The sequence below is a fragment of the Arachis stenosperma genome, chromosome 6 (assembly GCF_014773155.1).
Source record: "Arachis stenosperma cultivar V10309 chromosome 6, arast.V10309.gnm1.PFL2, whole genome shotgun sequence".
Lineage (NCBI taxonomy): Eukaryota > Viridiplantae > Streptophyta > Magnoliopsida > Fabales > Fabaceae > Arachis > Arachis stenosperma.
The window spans coordinates 94,207,365-94,232,061 of record NC_080382.1 but is presented as its reverse complement, the minus strand read 5'-3'; the positions used below and the strand labels follow the sequence as shown (position 1 = coordinate 94,232,061).

The 24,697-nt window shown below is 38.6% G+C and overlaps 2 protein-coding genes across 3 annotated transcripts; one reads left to right on the top strand and one right to left on the bottom strand.

The window, feature by feature from the left end:
* Nucleotides 1–1,269: 1,269 nt before the first annotated feature.
* LOC130934296 (uncharacterized) lies at nt 1,270–2,466 on the bottom strand. The gene has a single exon (XM_057863883.1). It carries the CDS (start codon nt 2,464–2,466, stop codon nt 1,270–1,272), a length of 1,197 nt encoding a protein of 398 aa, XP_057719866.1.
* Nucleotides 2,467–3,378: 912 nt separating this feature from the next.
* On the top strand, nt 3,379–8,315 carry LOC130932643 (uncharacterized). 2 transcript variants are annotated; one of them, XM_057862014.1, is made up of 3 exons: nt 3,379–4,471; nt 7,095–7,263; nt 7,639–8,315. In XM_057862014.1, exons 1-3 carry the CDS (start codon nt 3,689–3,691, stop codon nt 8,103–8,105), a joined length of 1,419 nt encoding a protein of 472 aa, XP_057717997.1. In that variant the 5' UTR covers nt 3,379–3,688; the 3' UTR covers nt 8,106–8,315. The 2 variants fall into 2 exon arrangements, with proteins under 2 accessions (XP_057717997.1, XP_057717998.1); XM_057862015.1 differs by having other exon boundaries at nt 3,384–4,471; nt 7,657–8,312.
* Nucleotides 8,316–24,697: the final 16,382 nt, after the last annotated feature.

Here is a 24,697-nt window from a genome sequence, read left to right as displayed (position 1 = left end):
TCTTTCAATTCATCATCCTCTTCTATCCAGCTTCCATCTGTTCTTCTGAGTTTCTGAATTTTGTTCCTTCTTCTCCTAATGACAGTCTTAGTATGATAATATTTGGTGTTCCTATCTCCTTCCACTATCCATTGTTGTCTTGATTTTTGCATCCAAAAAGTCTCTTCTTTATCTAGAACGTCTTCTAACTCTTTATTGAGATCTTGCTCTAATTTGTCCAAATACCGATTGTTACCATAAGATCTACTCCTCTGAATGCCACTTATTCTGTTCAAAATTCTTCTCTTGATCTTGAAGATATTTTCAAAAATTTCTTTATTCCACTTCTGGAGGTCTTCTTTAAGATCCACCAAGGATCCTAAGAGAGAGTTATTCTTGTTCCAGCTAGTATTCAGGCAGTTTTGAAAATTTTGATGCATTCCCCACATAGCTTCGAATCTGAATGGTCTATCTTGGCCTCTCCCCCTCTGTCTTTCATTTCTGATAAGGAGGGGGTGGTGGTCAGAGTTTGTTCTCGCAAGAACTTCTACCACGGCTTCATGAAACCTTGTCCTCCAAGAATGATTAGCGAGGGCTCTGTCTAGTCTTTTAAAGACTCTATCTTGTTCTTCCCATTGTGGTCCTCTCCAAGTGTAGCGAGACCCTATGAAACCCAAATCAATTAGACCCCATCTATTTATCCATCCGGAGAACACATTGCAATCTCTGTTACTAATAGTAGCACCGCCTTTTTTTTCTGAGTTGTCTTTAATATCATTAAAATCACCAGCTATCAACCAATCTCCCATTATCTGATTAGCTATATTGAGAATTTTAGGCCATAATTCCCTTCTATTCTGGTTTTGAGGACTGGCATAGACTGCTGTGAGGAACCATTTCTTTTCACTCTGAGTTTGAATTTTAACATGTAAATATTGACTATGATTTTCTATGGTGGTTATGTTGATATCTGGTCTATTCCAGCAGATCCATATGCCTCCTACAAATCTCTGAGCTTCTTCCAAAATAGAGTAAGAGAAACCAAGGTTATGTATCACCCTTTTTGCTGTGTCTCCACTGCACTTAGTTTCCAAAAGAATAGCAATGTCTGGTCTATGTTGTCTCATCATTTCTTTAAAGATGCGCCTAAAAGTCTCGCTAGCCGCACCTCGCACATTCCAAATAAGAGTAATCATTAAAACAAAAGGATGATAGAAAAGGCAGATTAGAACCAGTTATTTAAACCAAACAACAGTCAGAAAGTAGAAAGCTAAAGCTAAAGAGAAAGCATCAATGCATCTGCATTTTCACATCCTCTAATATTCTCATGTCTGGTGTGGTGAAGTCCACCCCTTCAATTATCCTCATGCTTGGCTCCTTTTCTAAGGAATCCATCACTATATCTTCTTTTTCTATTACGTCCGCTTCCATAAGGTCAGGGGGTCTTCCTTCCTTTTGTTGGTTTTGGTTAGAAGGTTCAATCCCTTCCTCCATGGAAGATGGAGTTGAAGATTTTGCCTCCATCCAATTCTCTTCATAGTGGTTATGGTTCACCCTTTCAATTTGCATTGTAGTAGACTCTCTTTGTTCCCCTGTTTCCTTTTGATTTTGCTCTGGTTCTTGGTTTCTTTGTGCTTGCTTTTCTGTGTTCTTGGTGTTGTTCTGTTTGGCCTTTACTTTTTGAGCTGGCTGACTGCTCTTTTCACTTTGTTTTTGTTCTGGTTGTGCTTTTGTCTTGCTTTTGTTTTGCTGTTCCTTCTCTCTTTTCCCTTGTGTGTCTTTCTCTTGTTCCCTTTGTTCTTCAATTCCTTGCCTTTGGGCTTTTGGATTTTCCTCTATATGTAGCACGCCAAATCTGCCTTGGTTTCTTTTTGTTTGTGGGACTTCTTTTTGTCTACTTGTTTCCTCTCTGTTTCTGATAACATCTTCTTTTTGTGCTTTCTTTTCTCTTTTTGGCCTCTGGACCACCATCCATTCACCTAAACTACTATTGTTCTCATTAATTACTTGCTTTCCCATGTCATTCTTGCTTGTGCTAGCTTTCTCTTTTTGCAGGTCTTGTTGTTTTTTATTGTTATTTTCTTGCTGTACACCTGTATTAGATTCAGCATTTTGATTCTCTTGTTGCTTTTTTGTTGTTTCTTCCTTTCTCTTATTGTTTGGGCAGTGTTGTTGATCATAATCTACTCTTTCGCAGGTGAAACAAATATGGTGGATACCCTCATATTCAATGTGATACTCCCTACCATTTATCAAATATCTCCCCAGTAATGGTTTGGTTAGATCAACCTCAACGCACAGCCTAGCAAACTTGCCCCTGCTCATGTCTGCTGTGTTGTTATCAACTTTTGTTGTTCTCCCAATTAAATTGCCAATTTGCCTCAGCATAGTTCTATCATATAATTCAATAGGCAGTCCTGGCAATCTTACCCATGCTGTCACTTTGTCAATAGTGGCTTCCAAAGGATTGAAGTTTGGCTCCCACATTCTCAGTGTTAAGTAGTGGTCATAGATTTTCCATGGTCCCTCTAGTAGAGCGAAATCAAAGTCTTTCAGATGAGTAAAATTTCACTAGATAATAGTCATTGCTCAAGTCAATAACGTCTATACTCCCTTTCTTACTCCACATATTTTCCAGCCTCCTTTTCATGGCTGCATATCCAACCCTTCTTCCTAGTAATTTTACTATAAAAGAGTCCCACCAAGGTTTCCACAGTTCCCTCTCTATGGACTCACTAATAACAATGTTATAGAGCCCCTTCTCCACTTCTTCCACTCTGATTCCTTTGCTTCCACTGTTTTGGGAGTCCACTCCATTATGCTTTTTTCCGCTATCATTAGCTGCTCCTTTTCCATCTTCTGTTTTTTTCTCTTCTTCCTCCTCACTGAGACTGTCGTCTTCCATTTGATCTCCTTCAGTACCTCCTTTCACCATTTGAGCAAAAGTGATTTTTTTGTTCTGTTTTTGTCCATTTTCTGTGGTTTCAGTCATCCAGCTTTCCTCCCTTGGAACCAGTACTTGTGTCCCAAAGAAGCCCTCTGTATCCTTTCGCACCTTTTTAGTACTTCTTCTTAGCTAATCTTGTTCTTCTGGCGATGGCTGACGATTGTGTTGAGCCCCAACTGGGGTTCCGGTACTGGTCATGTGAAAGAAGCAAAGCTAACGGTAATATTGTACGGAGAGAAATGGTCATATAATATTTAACGTGACTAAGAATGGCAAAATGGACTAAGTCCGCTTGGCCAACAGGCCGAAACCTTAAAAAGACAGTTTGGATTAAGATTCTGAACCCATTAAGTCTAGCGGGGTTTTTTGTTCGGCCCATTATTTTAGACATAAATCCGAATCCTTAGTCATCTTACATTCTTATGAGTTATTGATCGTCGCATAGACATTGTTGCTCTCCGAATGTCACAACAACAATGCTCCTTACTTCCCTGATAACTTACTTGATCGAGGAAGACGTGTGGATAATTATTTATTAATTTTGGTCGAATGAAGACGATGAGTGGGGTCAGAGTTGTCTACTGACTAGTGTACTTTAGAGGATACTCGATAGTGGCTTTAATTAGTTTGGTCTTATTGGCCGATTTTCTACTTAATGGACCACTTTCCAATCCTATCATCATCATTGATCCAAAGTAAATAGCGTTACTCTCTATACCATACTCTCGTCGGATACAACCACCAACAACAAGAACCATCAAAATGAGTAGTAGCAGCAGTGAAGAAGAAAAAGAACAAGAACTGCAACAGCACTTCACCATTCGTGCCGTTGGCGGCACCGAATACAGCTGGTGCAAGGCAGTTCCCGGCGGCACCGGAATAACCGTCCTCGGCCTCCTCCTCTCTAAACCACCATTCATTCCCAAACTCCAAACCGTACTCCGCAACCTCCAAAGTAACCATCCTATCCTTCGCTCAACAATCCACTTCGACTCCAACGCCAATTCCTACCACTTCCGAACTCCCCCAACCTCCAATATTCAAATCCACTGCCTCGATCTTCAATCCACCTCCGCAATCCTCGGCTGTAGTTCCGGCGACGGAGATACTGACTTCCACCTGATTCTGGAGCACGAGCTGAACCTGAACAAGTGGCGCGATCCTAGTAGCGATGGCTACGGCGTACTGTGCGTGAGTGTGTACGCGATAAGCGAGAGGCGATGGGGAGTGTTTTTGCGGCTGCACACGTCGGGATGCGACCGCGCGGCGGCGGTGACTCTGCTGAGGGAGCTGCTGGTGAAGGTTGGATGCGGCGGAGAGAGTAACGGAGAGGCAGAGGAGAAGGGAATGGGAATGGCGATTGAGGATCTGATACCGGTAGAGAAGAGGAACAAGCCGTTTTGGGCGCGTGGTTTGGACATGCTTGGTTACTCACTGAATTCATTCAGGCTTGGGAATTTGGAATTCGTGGATGCGGACTCGCCTCGGAGCTCCAAGGTTGTGAGGTTGCAATTGGACGCTCACCACACGCGCCAGCTTGTGGCTGTAAGTACCACACTTGTTTTTTTTTGTGTGAATATTATTGGTTTCGTTGCTAGTTGATTAATAGACAATCAGGTGATTCAGTGATTGATTATGTACCTCTTAATCCATTTTAGAGTAACTAGTGCCTGTGCTGCAAAGTTTTTCCTGCAAAAATAAAATAAAAGAACAAAAGGCAATAACAAAAATAAAATTAAAAAAGAAAAAGAAAAAATGAATAGGTTGTTCAAAAAGCAAAAATTATAATAAAGTACATATTATAGCATCTATAACTATAGTGATTACATGACTTTTTAATTTCAGCAAAAAAAGTGAATTTTTTAATTGTTAAAATTGTTTAGCTACTGCAACTACCATATCCATAGGCAACACAGATTTCATGTTAGAGTAAATAGATCTGCTTCAGTATTGTTTGTTCATAGGTACAAAAAAATGTAATATAACGGCCTAAATGTAAAGTATTTTCTTCGAAAAAGAAAAAAAAAAAAAGAAAGTTGGGTATTAGTGAAAAAGTTTAAAATGGAAAAAATAAAAAATGTGTACTAGGTATGTATATATATAGTACGGATGATTAGATTAGATCAATTTTGTCACACCTTGGATATCTAATGTCAAACAATATGGCTACTAATCTCTCGTGTAGGCCCTTTGATAAGTGGGATAATTGGATTGGAATTTTAGGTTTTTTCTTTCCTTTTTCTTTTCATATCCAATTCGAAAAAACATTTGGTTATGGAAGATAAGTTATTTTCGTGACACACTCTAAATTATCGTACATAGTAATAGAAATCCCCTTTAAGTGCATATATCTAGGTTTTAATTTTGTTTTTTATTTTTTAATCTTAAGCTCATATAAACATAAGTTATGCATTTATTTCTGCTTTGATTTTATAAAGAGAATAAAGGGGGAAGAAAATTCTTGCTTCGGGGACGAGTTAGTTACTTCTTTTGTCTCCTTTCGTAACGTCGCTTAATTTTATTAGAAAAGAAAAACTGAAAAAGTGAACCACTAAAGGCAGTACGGGTTGGTATGGCTAACTTTGTTTTGATTGGAGAGTGCTATATTTTAGGATACGGCTTGCCTAACTGATAACGCTATCCAGATCCAAGTATGGCAAGATGTATTGGAGATAAGATAATAATACTCACGATGGAGACAAGTGTGAGGAACTTTGGGAATCTCCATTTTATTCTGGAATCTGGAGAAATTATTCCTTAGAAATTATTGGACGTGTATACCAATCCAACTGTCTTGCCATTTGGATGTGTTATAAATTGAAAAAGTCTAGGGACCAACAACTTTATTAAATTCTGGCCAGCATGTAACCAACAAATGAAAAGTTAAGGTATGGTGTGTTAGAGAACCACTTTCAAAAGAACTCGGTGCATGTGAATTGGTGTATATTCTATCCAAAATTTTATAGTTATGGCTTCTGGCTTTGGATTCCAATAACAAAGGAGAGACTCGTTCTGCAAGTCATGCTATGATAAATAAGGATTTTCTGTCTGACATTAAATTGATATACTAGTACTCATACTCTTTAATCGACTACTTGATAATTTGATCAAAACTTTTCATAAATTATTCATATTTGCTGTATGGACTAAGATCGATGTTAAGATCAACGAATATCAGCTGCATTATTTTATTAAATTCTTTTCTATCACAGAGGATTCATGCATTTGTGAGCTCCTTGGCTTAATATCAGAAAATAGAAAAGATTTGATAGAGAATAGAATGGTGTGTGTAATAGTTGATACCTAAGAAGCACAGACACGGACATGGACACGGGACACGACACGGACACGGACACGGAGACACACTAAAATTAAAATTTTACCGGACACGGACACGGCATATATATATTAAATTTTAAGAAAAAAAATCAAAAGTCATAATATATATCATATATATAATATGAAGTCAAAATTTACAATTGAACTTATAATCACTTCCTAACCCCTCAAAAAAAAAAAAAAACACATGGAGTATTCTTTAACTATCTTTTGAACTTCACTACTTCCTATTTCCATATCCTTTCCAAAAAAATATGGAGCATCAATTCTAATGATATATCCAAAAAAAGCTAACTACAGTGATCATCGAAAAAGTAACTTCATTTTCTTCATTGACAAAAAGAACAGCTTCCAACTCCGGTTCATCAAGAGAAAGACTAGCAATTTCTAGGACCCCATTATCTTCATCAATTGGTGAAAAATCATCTCCCGCAAAATTCCACATCATTGTTTCTCCTTTCTTGTATTGTTTCTCCTTACAGTGTCGTGTCCTCGTGTGTCCAGTGCCGTGTCATGGCGTGTCCGAGTAAAAAAAAATTTTTTTTTTTTGCGACACGTGCTCAGGTGTGTCGGACACGTGTCCACCGCGTGTCCACCGCGTGTCCGTGTCCACCGCGTGTCCGACACGTGGACACGGCAGTAATTTGGTGTGTCCGTGCTTCTTAGGTTGATACATATTTCTTCAGTATACGATGATCTGCTTCTTAGGCTACCAAGGATTTATATTCTGATTGGTATGAAGTATAATTGATAATTTGACATTCTGACTATGATTTGGTAAGGTCATGATGATTCAAAATATTACAATTAATTTTGCAAGATCATGTAGGAATGCAAATCAAGAGAAATTAAACTTTGTGGGGCACTTGCAGCAGCTGGAATGATTGCCGCCCGGGCCTCCAAAAAGCTACCCAGTTATCAAAAGGAGAAGTATGGTGTAGTGACACTCATTGATTGCCGCTCTCTTCTTGATCCAGTCCTTTCCAGCAACCATCTTGGTAATCTGCACTTTTCCAAATGTGTGTTTTGTTTTCATATGTTCTTGCTACCTCTAGACTTCTACATCTGGTTTAAAGAAAAGATTTTTTACTCTAATGGAAAAAAAAAAAGACAATTGTAGATTCACAGGAGGAGATAGTCTCATTTTAACGAAACAAAGACGATTGGTATATCATTGATTAATAAGACCAATTCTAGTTAATAAAGTAGATCATTGCTTGGAGCTTGCTTCTTTTTGACATGAAAACTTTCTATTCCAAATTATTCGCTTCCGTCTGATATTAATAAGAGCTCTTATGCGTTCTATATTGGAATAATCCAGTTTTCTGTGGTCAGAATAATTTGCTTTAGTTGCTTTGTTATAATTATAACAGGTTCAGTTTTGGGTTCAGGATTTTATCATTCTGCAATATTGAACACACATGATGTATGTGGAGAAACCCTATGGGATCTAGCAAAGAGAAGTTACATGGCCTTTGCAAATGCTATGAACTGCAACAAGCATTTCTCAGACATGTCTGACCTGAACTACCTAATGTGCAAGGCGATCGAGAACCCTGGTTTGACGCCATCATCATCAATGAGAACTGCTTTGATTTCAGTTTTTGAGGATCCTATCATTGATGAATCAGATAACATTCATAAAGAGATTGGATTAGAGGACTATGTGGGTTGTGCTTCTGCTCATGGTGTCGGCCCATCTATCGCCATATTCGACACCATAAGGAATGGGAAGTTGGATTGTGCTTGTGTATACCCATCACCCCTTCATTCTAGGGAGCAGGTGCAAGAACTAGTGGATCATATGAAGAAAATCCTTGTCGACGCATGTAACATTTAAGGTCAATCAAATTGAACAATAATCAGCTACTGAGCAAAGTTGAAAGCTGAAACATACCAGAGAAAAGTGGCAGGTGGAGAATATTATAAGGCTGAAATAAATTTTCATATTATTCGATCAAGGATGCTTTGGTACCATTTATCATTTCTAATTTTCGTTGCAATATAAGAGTAGACGGATTTTTTTTTAAATAAATAAAATAAATATTTTAATTACCAAAATATACATTTTGGAGCATTTTTACGGAAAAGTATCGTATCTCTTATCTTGTTTGCAGTGTATACGAAATAAGATAACATAACGGAGGAAAGATGTCGGTAAAGATTTTCACAAAAATATTGCGTTATAAGTATAGTTCTAAACCGACAATTAAACCTCAATCAATATTTAAATTTTTTGTCACTTAAGCAAACCTAATAAAATTAACCGAAGTATTTAAATCTCGGATTGTCTTTTAAGGAATTGCAAGAAAGTGTACTTATAATTGATTATGGAAAAATATATTTTTGAGTTTTTGAAATAAGAAAAAAAGTAACGTAAATAACAAGGAAGTAAAATAACAACTAAGAAAAGTTCTAACAAGGATTGAGAATTAGAATTCCTATCTTTATTGTCATCATCAATTGTGATGGTAATTGCCTTTTTACTCTCACTTAGTTAACCTTTAACAATGAAGGAAAGTCAAGTGAGTAAAATCAACTTAAGTTCACAAGTCCTAATCAAATATTAGATTTAGTGAAGCTTAAGCCAACTAACAATTCTCAATCACCAGTCAACAAAAGAGTTTTGATAACTCAAGAGTCTCTAATTAATCAATCCAAGTTAAGAACATGAAAATCTAATTAAAAATCCAACCAAGCGTTTTATCAAACACTTGGAAGGCGTAAAGTAGAAACATAGGCTGCGTTTGTTTCTAAAAACAGGATAGGACAAGACACTAAGAACAGGACAGGACAAGACATTGATGGACAGAGACACAAAATTTTGTGTTCTTGTATTTTGTTTGGTGATAAACTAGAACAAATTATGAAAATTCAATTTATTCTCATTTTTTTCATTCAAAAAATTTGAGATGAAAAATATAACAATAAAAAATATAATTATTAAAAATTAACAAGAATAATTAAAGAAAAAATAAAAAATAAGTTGTGTTCCTTGTTAGTGTCTCTGTGTCCTTCTTGTCAGGATGGACACAAAATACACTAATTCAGTGTCTCTGGACACATTGTCTTTGTCCATGTCTCCTCTGCCAAACACGATTTGTGCCTCAGTGTCCCTGTCTCAGCGTCTTGTCTCTGTAAACAAACGCAGCCATAGAAAATTAACAAGACATAAGAAATTCTAAGACTACGAAAGCAAGGAAATAACAATAACAAAGCAATTGAACAACATGAAACATGAAATATAAATTGCATTAATGAAAGTTGAGAGTAACACATGAGTTCATAAACTAAATTAGCAAAATAAAGGAATCAATAAGAGAAGTAGATAAACTAAAGTAATAGAACAAATAAAAGTAGAAGAAACCTAAATTAAAGCAAGGTAGAAATCTGAAATTGAGAAGAAATAAACCTAAAAATCCTAAAATCTAGAGAGAGGAGAGAGCATCTCTCTCTAGAAAACTACATCTAAACTTAACTAATGTGAATGAAAGTGTGTATGAGTGATCCCCCACTCTGCAGCCTCTAATTTGTGTTTTCGGGCTTGGAACTGGGCCAAAAAGCAGCCCAGAAATCGCCCCTATCGTTTTCTGATATCTGCAGCACGTGACGCTTTGCCACGCGTACGCGTTTCCCACACGTACGCGTCGCTTGACAAAATCCTGGTCACGCGTACATGTCATGTCACGCTTACGCGTTGCTCGTCTGCTGCGCTGGTCATGCGTACGCGTCGCTGCCAGCTTCTCAAAACTCCACTTTCTTGCATTCCTTCCATTTTTGCATTCTTCGTTTCCATTCTCTAAGCCATTCCTGCCCTATAAAACCTGAAAACACTTAACACACATATCACGGCATCGAATGGTAATAAGAGAGGATTAAAAATAGCAAATTTAAGGCCAAAGAAGCATGTTGTCAATCATATCACAAAATTAGGAAGGAAAATGCATAACCTTACAAGAAAAAAGGCCTATGGCCACGCTTTTTTTTGCCACGCTTTAAAAGCGTGGCAAAAAGTGGTCAATGGCCACGCTTTTATGAGGGTAGCAATTGAATAGATATTTGGCCACGTTTTTTTGCTACGCTTCAAAAGCGTGGCGAAAGGGGTCAATAGCCACACTTTTATAAGGGTGGCAATTGATTCGAAATTTGGCTACGTTTTTTTTGCTACGCTTAAAAAGCGTAGCCATTGAGAGAAACCGGCACGCTTTTAAAGCGTGGCGACAGAATTTTATTATTGTAGCGCTTTTAAAGCGTAGCTGTTTCTATAAGTGGCACGCTTCAAAAGCGTGGCCAAAAGGTTTCCCAAAAAAAATTTCAAAGAACTCGCGCGTGCTTACTCCTAAATCCTAAACTCTTTCAGATAACCTTTCAATCTGCCTTAGCCCTAACTCATTCAAAGACCCCTAAGCTCTTTCGGAGAACTCCTTCTTTAAACATGAACTCGTTCAAAGAACCCTAACCCTAACAGTCTCTTCATTGTGCTTCACCCTAACCCCTCTTCGTTGTGCCTCTCCCTCACCCTCCACTCACTTGCCGTCGTAAATCCTCTGTCGATGCTCCCTCCACTGCCGCTCCCTTCCGTCACTGCTAACCCTAACCCTTCCGCTGCAGCTCTCTCTGGTGCCGATCCCTTCCTCGTGCAGTGGTCTTTCCATCGATGCTTCATTGCTGGTTTTAAGAGCAGGTAAACCCTAAATCATTATAAGTGGTGATTAGTGAGTGAGGATTTGCGAGTTGGTGACGAGTTACCAAGTTAGGTTTTGAAAATTCACTCATCCATGGCTCGAAGCTTGTCTCATTCGCGTTCACCTTCCCACTGAAGAAGATACTCTCGTTTCCCTGTTTCTCATCGTCATGCTCTCTCTCACTCTCGAAGGGATCGAACATCCTCAAGGTCCTCTATCAATCTTCTTCTGTAATTCCATTTCCAATCTCTTGGTTTCCGTTTCAACTTTGCTTTTGAATCATGGGATTAGTTCCGAATTTTTAGGAGAAGAAGCCGATTCCCTAGCCACAGGTGCCGCAGAAGCAGAACGCGGTCACCGTCTTCACCGAGGCGCCGCACAAGGCATAGAAGCAGAAGCACTTCCTCGCCCTCTCCTCCTCCTCGTAAATCGCACAGTCCCAGTGTCGTTGCGAACCATCACAAGCTCAAAAAAGATGAAGAAGAAAAGAGAAGGTAACTGATTTTTGTTATTTATCCCTTCATTTATTTATCTATTTTGTAGTTTGTGTTCGTGATTTTGTTCCTGAATTGGTTGATAATTTAGTGTGTAATGTTGGTGAGAAAATGTGAAACGAAGAGAATTCTAGGTAGATCTTTTGGAATGAATTGGTGAGATGCCAATTTGAAAATGCAACAGGTTAATTTCATTCTTCGCTACTGACTTTTCTGAAGGAAGCTACTGCCTTGTCCAACTTGTTTATTAGGATGAAACAACTGCTACGTCATTTATCTACTGTTCCACTTGAAACTTCATTTATTATTAAGGCTATGGAATGAAAATATGCCTTAGAATTCATGTCATTATTATTATGAAGGTATCAAACTATAGTGAATTAAAGTAGATTGAGGGAGGAATAATGAAATGTATTTGCTTATTTAACCTTGTTTGATTCCTAAGCAATGAAATTTCTGGCCTCAGAATTATTAAAACATATTAGAGTCTATAAATAAAACCTTTTCTCTTGCTTAGTGGTTTGTACCCTGAGATTTTGTCATGGTAATTTAATACTTCACCTACTAGTATGCAGAATTAGTCTTAAAAATTCAATGTCACTTTTGTTTGGTTATGTTATTTCATAAATTCAGTTGTGACCCTTTCAAAAGCGTGCCGATAGCTCAAAAAGTGTGGCGAAAAGCTATCGCTACGCTTTTTTTTGACTTTTCGCCACGCTTTAAAAGCGTAGCAAAAAGCTTGTTTTCTTGTAGTGTAACATGCGAATTATATGAATAAGTGTGAGAATAATGGATAAAATCCGCTCAATTCAATACAAAATAAATCGTAAAATAGCGGTTTATCAATCTCCCCACACTTAAACATTAGCATGTCCTCATGCTAAGTGTAAGAACCGTAATTAATCAAACTGATTAATTCAGTGGTTATGTTACCCAAATTTTAATCCGAAAAGTTAGAGTGAGAATTCGAGGTTTTAAACATCATTTTTGGACTCAGTGGGTCTTTCCGAGTCAGAAAATGTGTTTACTACAAAAAACCATGAAAAATCACAAACCGGCAGTTAAACCGGTTAAACCGGTTCAAATCTGTCCGGTGCTGTGTGAGAACAAGTAGAAACAGTAAAAAACTTTAGAAAAATAGTAGAAATTGAAAACCGGGCGTTAATTTTAAAGGTCTGGCCCAAAGTTGGGCCAAACGAGCTAAAAACACTAACAGATTGAACTGGGCCCAAGTTGGGCCCACGTCCAACATATATAAAGGTTCATTTAATGAACCCTAACCTCATAAACACACACACACTTCAGAATTGAAAGAGGGAGAGAAGAAAAGGTGGAACCCTAATCACCTCAATCTTCTCAAGCTCATATATTGAGTTCTAGAGCTCTGATTTGCGTGCCGTGAGTGGCTATGTGATGAGCGGATAATTTATACGCTTTTTGGCATTGTTTTTAGGTAGTTTTTAGTAAGTTCAAGCTAATTTTAGGGATGTTTTCATCATTTTTTATGTTAAATTTATATTTCTGGACTTTACTATGTGTTTGTGTGTTTTTCTGTGATTTCAGGTAATTTCTGGCTGAAATTGAGGGACTTGAGCAAAACTCTGATAGGGGGCTGACAAAAGGACTGCTGATGCTGTTGGAATCTGACCTCCCTGCACTCAAAATGGATTTTCTGGAGCTACAAAACTCAAAATGGCGCGCTCTCAACGGCGTTGGAAAGTAGACATCCAGAGCTTTCCAGCAATATATAATAGTCCATACTTTATTCGGGAATTGACGACGTAAAGTGGCGCTCAACGCCAAGTACATGCTGCTGTCTGGAGTCAAACGCCAGAAACACGTCACAACCCGGAGTTGAACGCCAGAAACACGCTATAACTCGGCATTCAACTCCAAGAAAAGCCTCAGCTCGTGGATAGATCAAGCTCAGCCCAAGCATACACCAAGTGGGCCCCGGAAGTAGATTTATGCATCAATTACTTACTCATGTAAACCCTAGTAGCTAGTCTAGTATAAATAGGATAATTTACTATTGTATTAGACATCTTTTGATCACTTTAGATCTGAGGAACATCTCTGGACGCCTAGTCCTTAGACCGTGGGGGCTGGCCATTCGGCCATGCCTGAACCTTTCACTTATGTATTTTCAACGGTGGAGTTTCTACACACCATAGATTAAGGGTGTGGAGCTCTGCTGTACCTCAAGTTTCAATACAATTACTATTATTTTCTATTCAATTCTCTTTTATTCTTATTCCAAGATATACGTTGCACTTCAACTTGATGAATGTGATGATTCGTGACACTCATCATCATTCTCACCTATGAACGCGCGTGACTGACAACCACTTCCATTCTACCTTAGGCCGGGCGCATATCTCTTAGATTCCCCAACAGAATCTTCGTGGTATAAGCTAGATAGATGGCAGCATTCATGGGAATCCGGAAAGTCTAACCTTGTCTGTGGTATTTCGAGTAGGATTCCGGGAATCCGGAAAGTCTAACCTTGTATGTGGTATTCCGAGTAGGATTCCGGTATTGAATGACTGTGACGAGCTTCAAACTCCTGAAGGCTGGGCGTTAGTGACAGACGCAAAAGAATCAAGGGATTCTATTCCAACCTGATTGAGAACCGACAGATGATTAGCCGTGCTGTGACAGAGCATTTGGACTATTTTCACTGAGAGGATGGGATGTAGCCTGATGGTGTTTTTGCGGAAAACGAATTTTCCAACACACATATCCAACCGGCAAGTATACCGGGTCGCATCAAGTAATAACAACTCACTTAGAGTGAGGTCGATCCCACAGGGATTGATGGATCAAGCAACTTTAGTGGGTGATTAGTTTAGTCAAGCTAACATTGAGTGAATTATGTGAAATCGTAGCCAACAGAATTGTAAATGACAGGAAATTTAAAGTTGGAGAAAGTAAAATTGCAAGTAACTTAAATAACAAGAAAGTAAAATAACTGAAACTTAAATTGCAAGAAATGTAAATTGCATGAAAAGTAAAGGGGGTTGGGTGCTGGAAATTAAAATTCAACAGGAAAGTGTAAATAGCAATCAAACAGAGAAGTAAAAGGTGCAAAATCATGCAACAGATCTAAACAGAAAATGGAAATTGCTTGAAGAATTCTAAACAGAAAAGCAGTGCTTAATTTGCAGCAATTTAAAAGAATGTTGAAGATCTCAGGATTGGAGGAGACTAGATAACAAGTCTAGATCTCAAATCCTTCCTTGATCCAACAAGAACAATTGCAGAAGAAGTAAAAGAAAGCAAATTACAGAAATTGCAGAAGAAGAAATGGACAGAAAGTGAATTTCAATTATGCAGAAAAAGTAAACAAGGGATCTCAAGGTGAGATTGAAACAGAAGTTCTTCAATTCTTCACCCAAGATCCAAAGCAAGAAAAGTAAAGAGTGCTCAAGAAGGAACCAGGAGGAAGAGAGATCAATTCTCCTTCCTAATTCTCTAAGAAATTCCAAAGTTCAAAATTAAAATGCCAGTAGAAAGAAAAATTCAAAAATAAAGTCTCCAGCCCCCCAATTACATAAAACTAGCTCCTATTTATACACTTTCTATTCTTGGATTTTGGGGTTTGGATGGGCTTTTGATTTGGTGAAGAAATGAATTAAATTGGGTTTTTAATTCAATTTCAGCCTATGAAGGAAAATTGCTTCCAGGAGGCTGCCCTGCCCTTGTGGAGGGCAGGGCAGAAAATGTTGCTTGCGCCCTTGGTGCGTGCGTGATGCGGGCTTGGTGTGTGAAGATGCTGCCCTGCCCTTGTGGAGGGCAGGGCAGAAAAATCTGGTGCGCCAGTTTGGTGCTTGTGCGTGCGTGGTGCGGCCAGAATCATGCCTTGGTGCTGCCAGAATCGTGCCCGTGTGTGCATCACCAAAATGCTGCCCTGCCCTTGCGGAGGGCAAGGCAATGTTTCCTTTGGGGAGTGCCAAGTTCGAATCCCATGGAGTGCATTGCTTGGCTTTCTAGAGGTCTTGTGTTCGAAACTTGGTGGAGGAAGTTGTTGCAATTTTTCCTTGAATTTTCATGAAGAAAACACGACATTGCCCTCCAAGAGGGCATTCTGCTCTCCTTGAGGGCAGACTTCCTTGGGTTCCTTGTGTCTCCCTCTTCGAGCCTTGGTGGAAGCATTTTGGTTTATTTTCGCTTGTTTTTGGCCCTTAAAGATGCCTCTCGTTCCTGCCTCAATTGTTCGCCAAATATGGATTGCTATATATCGTTGGAAAGCTCTGAATGTCAGCTTTCCAACGCAACTGGAAGCACATCAATTGGACGTCTGTAGCTCAAGTTATAGCCCTTTGAAGGAGGCATGGTCATGCTGTGAGCGCCCAGATTTTACCTTAGCGAAATTCTTGCTTCCATCCTCAATGTGCATCACGATTCTGCCCTGCCCTTGGCAAGGGCAGGGCAGTGTGCGTGCTGGCTGCTTCCTTCCTTGATTTGGTCATGGGCCACGCTTTTAAAAGCGTGGCCTAAGGCTCCAAAGTGTACCCCAACTTTAAAGTGTACCCAAAGCTCTTTTTTTCTCCTTTTTTTGTGCTTCTTTGCTTCTTTTTCTTCTTATTTTCTACAAGATATAAAAAATTAAAATATCAAGAAAATATATCATTTAAGTACAAAAGCATTCAATATTTAAGCACAAATCATCAATTTCTTGTATGAAAAAGCATAGAAAATGGGTATATGATGACTTGTCATCACAACACCAAACTTAAACCTTGCTTGTCCCCAAGCAAGAAAGGAATCATGCAATAGAAATTGACAATCCAAGGTAAGAAGAATAGCAACTCAATGTTCATGGTAAGCTAGTTTTCTAAGCATGCTACAATCACAAAAGAAATGTAAATGATTGATGCTTCTATCTAGCTCAATTTATGAAATCTTTTCCTTATAATTTTTCCTTGAAACAAGCATTTGATTTTTTTTTATTAGCTTCTCCTTTTGGGTGCTTTGCCCCATGAGTTAATAACAAAGCTACGACTTCTAAATGCTTTGTTTTCAAGTATTACCACTTGATACATAAGCACCACAAGCATTTAATTAGAGGACTTCATTAAGCTCATTTTTTTTTCTTTTCTTTGACTCTCTAATCATTGATGCTCAGAACCTTGAGCTTTGAGGGAGTGCTTTTGCACTTGAGCCTAGCCTTGACTTCTAAGTGTTTTGTTTTCAAGCATTTGGCTTGATACATAAACACCACAAGCACTTAGCAAATAAATTGCCATTGGTACTCAGAGCCTTTAGCTTTCTCATTCTTTCCCTTTTTCTTTTCTTGCTTTAATTGTATTTGCTTCTTCAAGGTTTTCATGATTTCAAAAGATTTCACAAAATGTACTAGATGAAAAACTTCAATTAAATAAAATCCAATGTAATTGAGCAACAATTAAGCATACTAGCTATCCAATACTTGTATGCACATGCTAAAATCTTCTTTAATGCCTTGTTTGTTTATGATCATGATACTTTATTGCTTTTGAATTCACAAAGCTCAAGTTGGTAGTTATAATGCCACAGCAACATATTATAAATCAAAATTCAAGCTATGCTTATTCATACACACATGTATACAGAGAAGGTAAAGACAATCATGCAGTTTATGAAACAAATGAGAGGAAAAGGAACTTTACAACCTTGTAGTTCATCTTCTCTATTGTTGTCATTTTCCTCCCATTTTCCTCCTTCCCATACCAAACTCAGAATGCTTGTTCATTCTCAAGCAATAATTGGAACAATGGCTATGGGGCTAAGATGGATCATGAATGTCTTACACAATGAAATGTTAGTAGCACATGTGTTTTAAGCAAGCAAAATGAAAGATAACAATCAAGGCACGGAGAAATAAAAACACTATGATTGCAAACATAAGATGGTGTGCATGATACATTGCATAAAAAAATATAAGTGGCACACCAAACTTAGTATGACACTTTCACTTGGAATTGATGCAAGTATCTTGTAAGTATTTGAACCAAATTTTGTTGCATAGCAACACCAAACTTAGAATGCAATCATATGTCAATTTATTTGAATTAAAACTAAGCAAGTGAAACTGTTATTTGTTAAATACAATCACCAAGCCAAGAATATGTCATGAATAAGGATCTCTTGGTGATATATTAACAAAAACAGTTAAGAAGCAAAATAAGTGGAATTATTAAAAATAAAGAAATAACTAAAGTAAACAGAATAATAAAGTGTCAAACCAAAAGAAAAACAATACTGCAAAGGCCTTATGATTATGCAGACAAGTGGTGTTGCTTAATGAATTGCATAGAGAATTAAGTGGCACACCAAACTTAGAATCTTAGTGTGTCACTTCCATTCTTGATTTGATGCAATCATCCAAAAAGATTGAAAACAAGTTGTTGCAAGACAACACCAAACTTAGAATGTAACCATATGCCCATTTATTGAATTTAAACAAAACAAAAGAACGAAAACAAAGCAAAGAAGAAATGTTACCTACGGTTGGGTTACCTCCCAACACGTGCTCTTTTAGTGTCATTAGCTTGACATGTTGTTATTCACTTTCTTCCTCTTCTTCCAATTGGTTAAGAGGAATGACTTCAAGGGGGGAGAAGTTTCAGATTTTGTCCCCTTTCTTGGTTTCCTCTCAGCAAGCTTCCTTTTGAATTTGGCTTGATTGAGCTTGCTTGCTATTGGTCCAGGGGTTGGATTGCTTGTGGTTGACCTCCTCTTGAATGTTGTCCTTGGTAGCTTGGTCACAATCCTCTTCTCGGTGCTTTTGTTGATTGCCTTCACTTCCTTGAATTCAAGACTTGGTTGCTGTGTGATTATTGGAGTTTTGTATTCATCCAGAGCCTTTTTAATTGGTGGCTCCATGAGCTTTTCCTCTATGTACTTCTCTGCTTCACTTGAGTTTGGAATGACTTCCTCACTTTCTTGCTCCTCCACTTCCTCCCTTGCACCCAACATTTGACTTAATAGTCCTTTTATGGAGGAGGTTTGTTGTTCTTCCCAAGATTTCTTCATCTCCTCTTCATATTTTTTGATCACAGATTCAAGGGAAGTTTGTGAGGGTTGTGAATGTTCATGTTCCCTTTTCATCTCAAGTGCAGTTTCATTTTCAACCACCTCATTCTTCATTGAAAGTTCACTTGATGCAGTAGCCTCCTCATCTTGCTCTTCCACTTTATCCTTCAGAAATTTGTCTTCATCCTCACTGTTGGATGGTTCTAAGTTCCTCCTTGTTTGCTCTGAGAACTCATTCATCTTCTTGAATACGATTTCTGTCCAGGATTGGGGTTGTGTGTATCTTTCCACGAGTTTTCTATGTATTTCAATGGCTTGAAGGTAATCCCAATCTGTTAGTTCAAGAGATGAAGGTTGAGAGTAATCATAATCAAGTGATGAAGAACTTTCAAATGAGAAACTGGGATGTGAGGGTGGATGCTCTTCCATTCTTTGGTGATACTTCCATCCACCATGAGGATAATGATATGAATTATTTTGTGGTGGTGGTTGGTATCCCATATGATTTTCTTGCTCATCTTGGGGTTCTGAAGCAAATCTCCATGGATTGGAGTGCTCAGAATTTGTGTCTTCCTGGTGATATTCCCAACCATAATTAGAATACTGACTTGAATCATATTGTGATGGCGGGTAATATCCCATGAAGTTTGTTTGACTAAAAGATGAGGTGAACTCTATTTGACTTTTGCAAAACACAACACCATTGAAAATTGAAAGTCATGTCACAGAGACAGAATTTCTTAGTGAGGCAAAAACACAAACACCTTGGTTTCAACTTAGAACAGAGAACAAAAAAGAAAAAAATGCTTGATCTAGACTTCTCACCCACTTAATCATTGTTGATCTAATCAATCCCCGGCAACGGCGCCAAAAACTTGATGGTGTTTTTGCGGAAAACGAATTTTCCAACACACATATCCAACCGGCAAGTATACCGGGTCGCATCAAGTAATAATAACTCACTTAGAGTGAGGTCGATCCCACAGGGATTGATGGATCAAGCAACTTTAGTGGGTGATTAGTTTAGTCAAGCTAACATTGAGTGAATTATGTGAAATCGTAGCCAACAGAATTGTAAATGACAGGAAATTTAAAGTTGCAGAAAGTAAAATTGCAAGTAACTTAAATAACAAGAAAGTAAAATAACTGAAACTTAAATTGCAAGAAATATAAATTGCATGAAAAGTAAAGGGGGTTGGGTGCTGGAAATTAAAATTCAACAGGAAAGTGTAAATAGCAATCAAACAGAGAAGTAAAAGGTGCAAAATCATGCAACAGATCTAAACAGAAAATGGAAATTGCTTGAAGAATTCTAAACAGAAAAGCAGTGCTTAATTTGCAGCAATTTAAAAGAATGTTGAAGATCTCAGGATTGGAGGAGACTAGATAACAAGTCTAGATCTCAAATCCTTCCTTGATCCAACAAGAACAATTGCAGAAGAAGTAAAAGAAAGCAAATTGCAGAAATTGCAGAAGAAGAAATGGACAGAAAGTGAATTTCAATTATGCAGAAAAAGTAAACAAGGGATCTCAAGGTGAGATTGAAACAGAAGTTCTTCAATTCTTCACCCAAGATCCAAAGCAAGAAAAGTAAAGAGTGCTCAAGAAGGAACCAGGAGGAAGAGAGATCAATTCTCCTTCCTAATTCTCTAAGAAATTCCAAAGTTCAAAATTAAAATGCCAGTAGAAAGGAAAATTCAAAAATAAAGTCTCCAGCCCCCCAATTACATAAAACTAGCTCCTATTTATACACTTTCTATTCTTGGATTTTGGGGTTTGGATGGGCTTTTAATTTGGTGAAGAAATGAATTAAATTGGGTTTTTAATTCAATTTCAGCCTATGAAGGAAAATTGCTTCCAGGAGGCTGCCCTGCCCTTGTGGAGGGCAGGGCAGAAAATGTTGCTTGCGCCCTTGGTGCGTGCGTGATGCGGGCTTGGTGTGTGAAGATGCTGCCCTGCCCTTGTGGAGGGCAGGGCAGAAAAATCTGGTGCGCCAGTTTGGTGCTTGTGCGTGCGTGGTGCGGCCAGAATCATGCCTTGGTGCTGCCAGAATCGTGCCCGTGTGTGCATCACCAAAATGCTGCCCTGCCCTTGCGGAGGGCAAGGCAATGTTTCCTTTGGGGAGTGCCAAGTTCGAATCCCATGGAGTGCATTGCTTGGCTTTCTAGAGGTCTTGTGTTCGAAACTTGGTGGAGGAAGTTGTTGCAATTTTTCCTTGAATTTTCATGAAGAAAACACGACATTGCCCTCCAAGAGGGCATTCTGCTCTCCTTGAGGGCAGACTTCCTTGGGTTCCTTGTGTCTCCCTCTTCGAGCCTTGGTGGAAGCATTTTGGTTTATTTTCGCTTGTTTTTGGCCCTTAAATATGCCTCTTGTTCTTGCCTCAATTGTTCGCCAAATATGAATTGCTATATATCGTTGGAAAGCTCTGAATGTCAGCTTTCCAACGCAACTGGAAGCACATCAATTGGACGTCTGTAGCTCAAGTTATAGCCCTTTGAAGGAGGCATGGTCATGCTGTGAGCGCCCAGATTTTACCTTAGCGAAATTCTTGCTTCCATCCTCAATGTGCATCACGATTCTGCCCTGCCCTTGGCAAGGGCAGGGCAGTGTGCGTGCTGGCTGCTTCCTTCCTTGATTTGGTCATGGGCCACGCTTTTAAAAGCGTGGCCTAAGGCTCCAAAGTGTACCCCAACTTTAAAGTGTACCCCAAAGCTCTTTTTTTCTCCTTTTTTTGTGCTTCTTTGCTTCTTTTTCTTCTTATTTTCTACAAGATATAAAAAATTAAAATATCAAGAAAATATATCATTTAAGTACAAAAGCATTCAATATTTAAGCACAAATCATCAATTTCTTGTATGAAAAAGCATAGAAAATGGGTATATGATGACTTGTCATCATAGCCGTCGACAAGGGTGATGCCTCCAGACGATTAGCCATGCAGTGACAGCGCATAGGACCATTTTCCCGAGATGATGAAAAGTAGCCATTGACGACGGTGATGCCCTACATACAGTTTGCCATGGAAAGGAGTAAGAAGGATTGGATGAATGTAATAAGAAAGTAGAAATACAAGAGGAGCACAGCATCTCCATACGCCTATCTGAAATTTCCACTATTGATTTACATAAGTATTTCTATCCCTTTTTATTTTATTTATCTTTATTTATCCAATCTAATCACATTTGACTTTATGAGTCCACTTAACTGGGATTTACAAGATGACCATAGCTTGCTTCATACCAACAATCTCTGTGGGATCGACCCTTACTCACGTAAGGTATTACTTGGATGACCCAATACACTTGCTGGTTAAGTTGAACGGAGTTGTGTCCACACATAGCCAATAGCCATTAAATAAATCTCATGCATATACAAAGAGGGTCACAATTTCGTCCACCACTACGCGTTCCTTGTGAATAGCTCTACAAAACCCATCCAAGAAACTCTAGAGGTAAGCTCAAAATCTCCCCAGTTTCTCTCTCCAAAATTTCGGGTACCTAGGGTTTATGGCTAAGTGAGTTTTTGTGATTCTTGATGAATAGGTTCACTATAATCCTTGCTTAGCTTTGGGTTTTGACATCCAAATCTGTTGGGAGAGGTAAGAAGCTTTGAACTCTTTGTGAACTTTTGATTTATGTTGAGCCCTAGGTTGATTTGTGGTGATTTATGTGTATATAGCTTGATTTTTGTGAGTTTGGAACTTGTTGGAGCTATATTGGTGGTTGGATTGTGGTTGAAAGCTCAATTGGTTCATATTGGGAATCGACCAAGGTATGGTTTTGGTTTCCTTTATGTAGTATATAATATTCATGGACACTTAGGCTAGTGACCCATAAGATAGGATTGGATTTGAATGGTTGATGAGTTGTTGGGTGTTATTGTATAATGATATTTGATGAAATGATGAATTTTGAGTTGATAATGATGATTGGCAGTCAAAATATGAGAATGAATGATTTATGAAGTTGAGCAGTGGATTATGTTGATAAATGTGATTTTAATGTTGAATGATTGATAATATAGTTGAAAACTTGTTAATGAAGTTTGACATATGAGATATGTTGATGTTGATGTGGTGGATGAGGAAAAATGTGGTAATTGTGGTGTAATATGATAAAGAGGGTTGATTATGATGAGAGGGGGAGTTTGAACTGGGTTGGTTTGGTTTTGGTTGTGTTTTGCAAAGCAATTGTGAAAATTGTGATTTTGGGTAAAAGTGGAATTTTGGTTGAAAATAGTTTGAAATTAAAGATCTTTGAAAACCCTTTAAATCAATATAAAGTTTGTAAAATTTGGAATTTTGTAGAGGAAGTTATGATTAATAAAAAATTTGTGTTGAAAATTGGAAATTTTGCAAAGTTACAGAATTCTGAGTTTTCTGCTATATGCGCATGCACACTCTGTGAAAAATTGAGACCTGTGCGCACGTACATACCTGTGCATCCGCACACGCAGAGGCAGGCATCCTGCTTGCAGCGCTGGCACTGCCTGTGCGCGCGCACACCAAAGGAAAAATTGCAACCTGTGCGTACGCACAGACTTGTGCGCACGCACACGTTGGGAAGGCCAGTCTTTTGGAGGCGCTTGCATAGGTTGTGCGAGCGGACAGACCCTTTTATATTTTGACACCTGTGCGTACGCACACTTCTAAAAATTTCTTGGGCGTGCGCACACACACCTCTGTGCGGACGCACATGCCCTGTTTCTCAAATTTTGCTTTGTTTTCAACTATTTCAACTTCCCGACGAGGTTGTAAGCTTCTATGGCACCTTTTTAAGACTTTTGGACATATTTTTGGGTGTTCAAATATGGGAAATGGTTTAAGGGTTTTAGAGACTATTATTTGAAAAAAGTTAGCAAACAGAGTAATAGGTTTCTGTTATACTGGGGAAGTTGATAATGTGTGATGAATAGTTGATGAATGAGATGTGAAAGCAAGGAAATGAAATGTGAAAGAACAGTGGTTGAAAGGAGTCGAGGACTCTGAATGAAGTGATGGATCCATCTTGTACTAAAAATGTTTTCGAAAACCACTGTATCACTTTTATTGAGATTATGAAACGCTATGCGCCTGGGAGGGGCCGAGGTTGGATCCCGTCTGTTGAGGTAGCGGCGGCGGCGTAAGGGCAGTGGTTCATCCTACTTGCGCTTAGATGTGAGGTCGGTGGCAATAGATCCTGCTCGCATCCCTTCGGATCATCAGAGTGTACAGGCGCAAAACCCTGGATAGTGATCTGAGCACTATATCTCGGGGGTTCCCACACCATGAATCCGAAGGGCAACATCTCCATGGAGATGTGTCGGGTTGGCAGTTGAACCGACAATGTGATATCACAGCCAGTAGGGGAGGCATTCATCATATGTATTTTTTACCTCTTTGTATGCTTTGCCGACTTGATATTGTTTTCCTTTTTTGTATAACATGTCTAATAGCTACTTGTTTTAATTGCTGTATATGCTTCTACTTGTGCCTTACTTGTATTGTATATACTTGTGCTTTGATGGAGTTGAGGAGGTTTGGAAGGTGGTGGCGATGGGATCGAATGGCGGATCGGTTGGTGAAGGCTGTGGGACAGCGGTGTTTGATTAGAGTAGAAATTCCCTTAGATAGATGACCCTGTTATGGTACTATGGCTTAAGTTGTATTAAGGAATTACATATTATGCTGTTTTGGTTAAGTATGCTTTAAGTTGAATTCTTGTGATGGATATGGAGTCTAGGATTGCCTTTGGCATCTCGGGGTCCTATATCCTACATAACTGAGCACTGTTACCATACTGAGAACCTCTGGTTCTCATACCATATCTTTGTTGTGTTTTTCAGATGCAGGTCGCAACCCACCTCGGTGAGTTGTCTGATTGGTGACAGGAGTGGAGGATCTGGACTATCTTTTGGAGTCTTTTGCTTTATTATATATATTTGTCTCTCACTTTTGTATTTTTCTTTGGCCTAGAGGCTTGTATTGAGAGAACAAAACTTGTATAAGCTGTTTTTACTGTCTGGTTTCATACATGGTCTGTACATGGCTAGCCGGCTTAAACTCCACGTGTCTTGGCTAGTGTCATATGATATTACACTATTATACTATGATGCTGTGTTACTCGATACCTGTTTCTTGTGCTTTAAGTTAGAATCATCGCCAGTACGTTTTGCGCTTTTCAAATCCTATTTTTGAGCTATATTCTTCATCAGGCTTCTAGATAATATTAATTTCTTCTATATAATATATGTAT

What these genes read in the sequence shown, in the direction of transcription:
- LOC130934296 (XM_057863883.1), bottom strand. Translation starts at nt 2,466, where the DNA reads ATGTGGGAGCCAAACTTCAATCCTTTGGAAGCCACTATTGACAAAGTG.
- LOC130932643 (XM_057862014.1), top strand. Translation starts at nt 3,689, where the DNA reads ATGAGTAGTAGCAGCAGTGAAGAAGAAAAAGAACAAGAACTGCAACAG. An exon ending in ACACGCGCCAGCTTGTGGCT is followed by an intron (nt 4,472 to 7,094) that starts GTAAGTACCACA and finishes AAGATCATGTAG; the next exon opens with GAATGCAAATCAAGAGAAAT. An exon ending in CCTTTCCAGCAACCATCTTG is followed by an intron (nt 7,264 to 7,638) that starts GTAATCTGCACT and finishes TAATTATAACAG; the next exon opens with GTTCAGTTTTGGGTTCAGGA.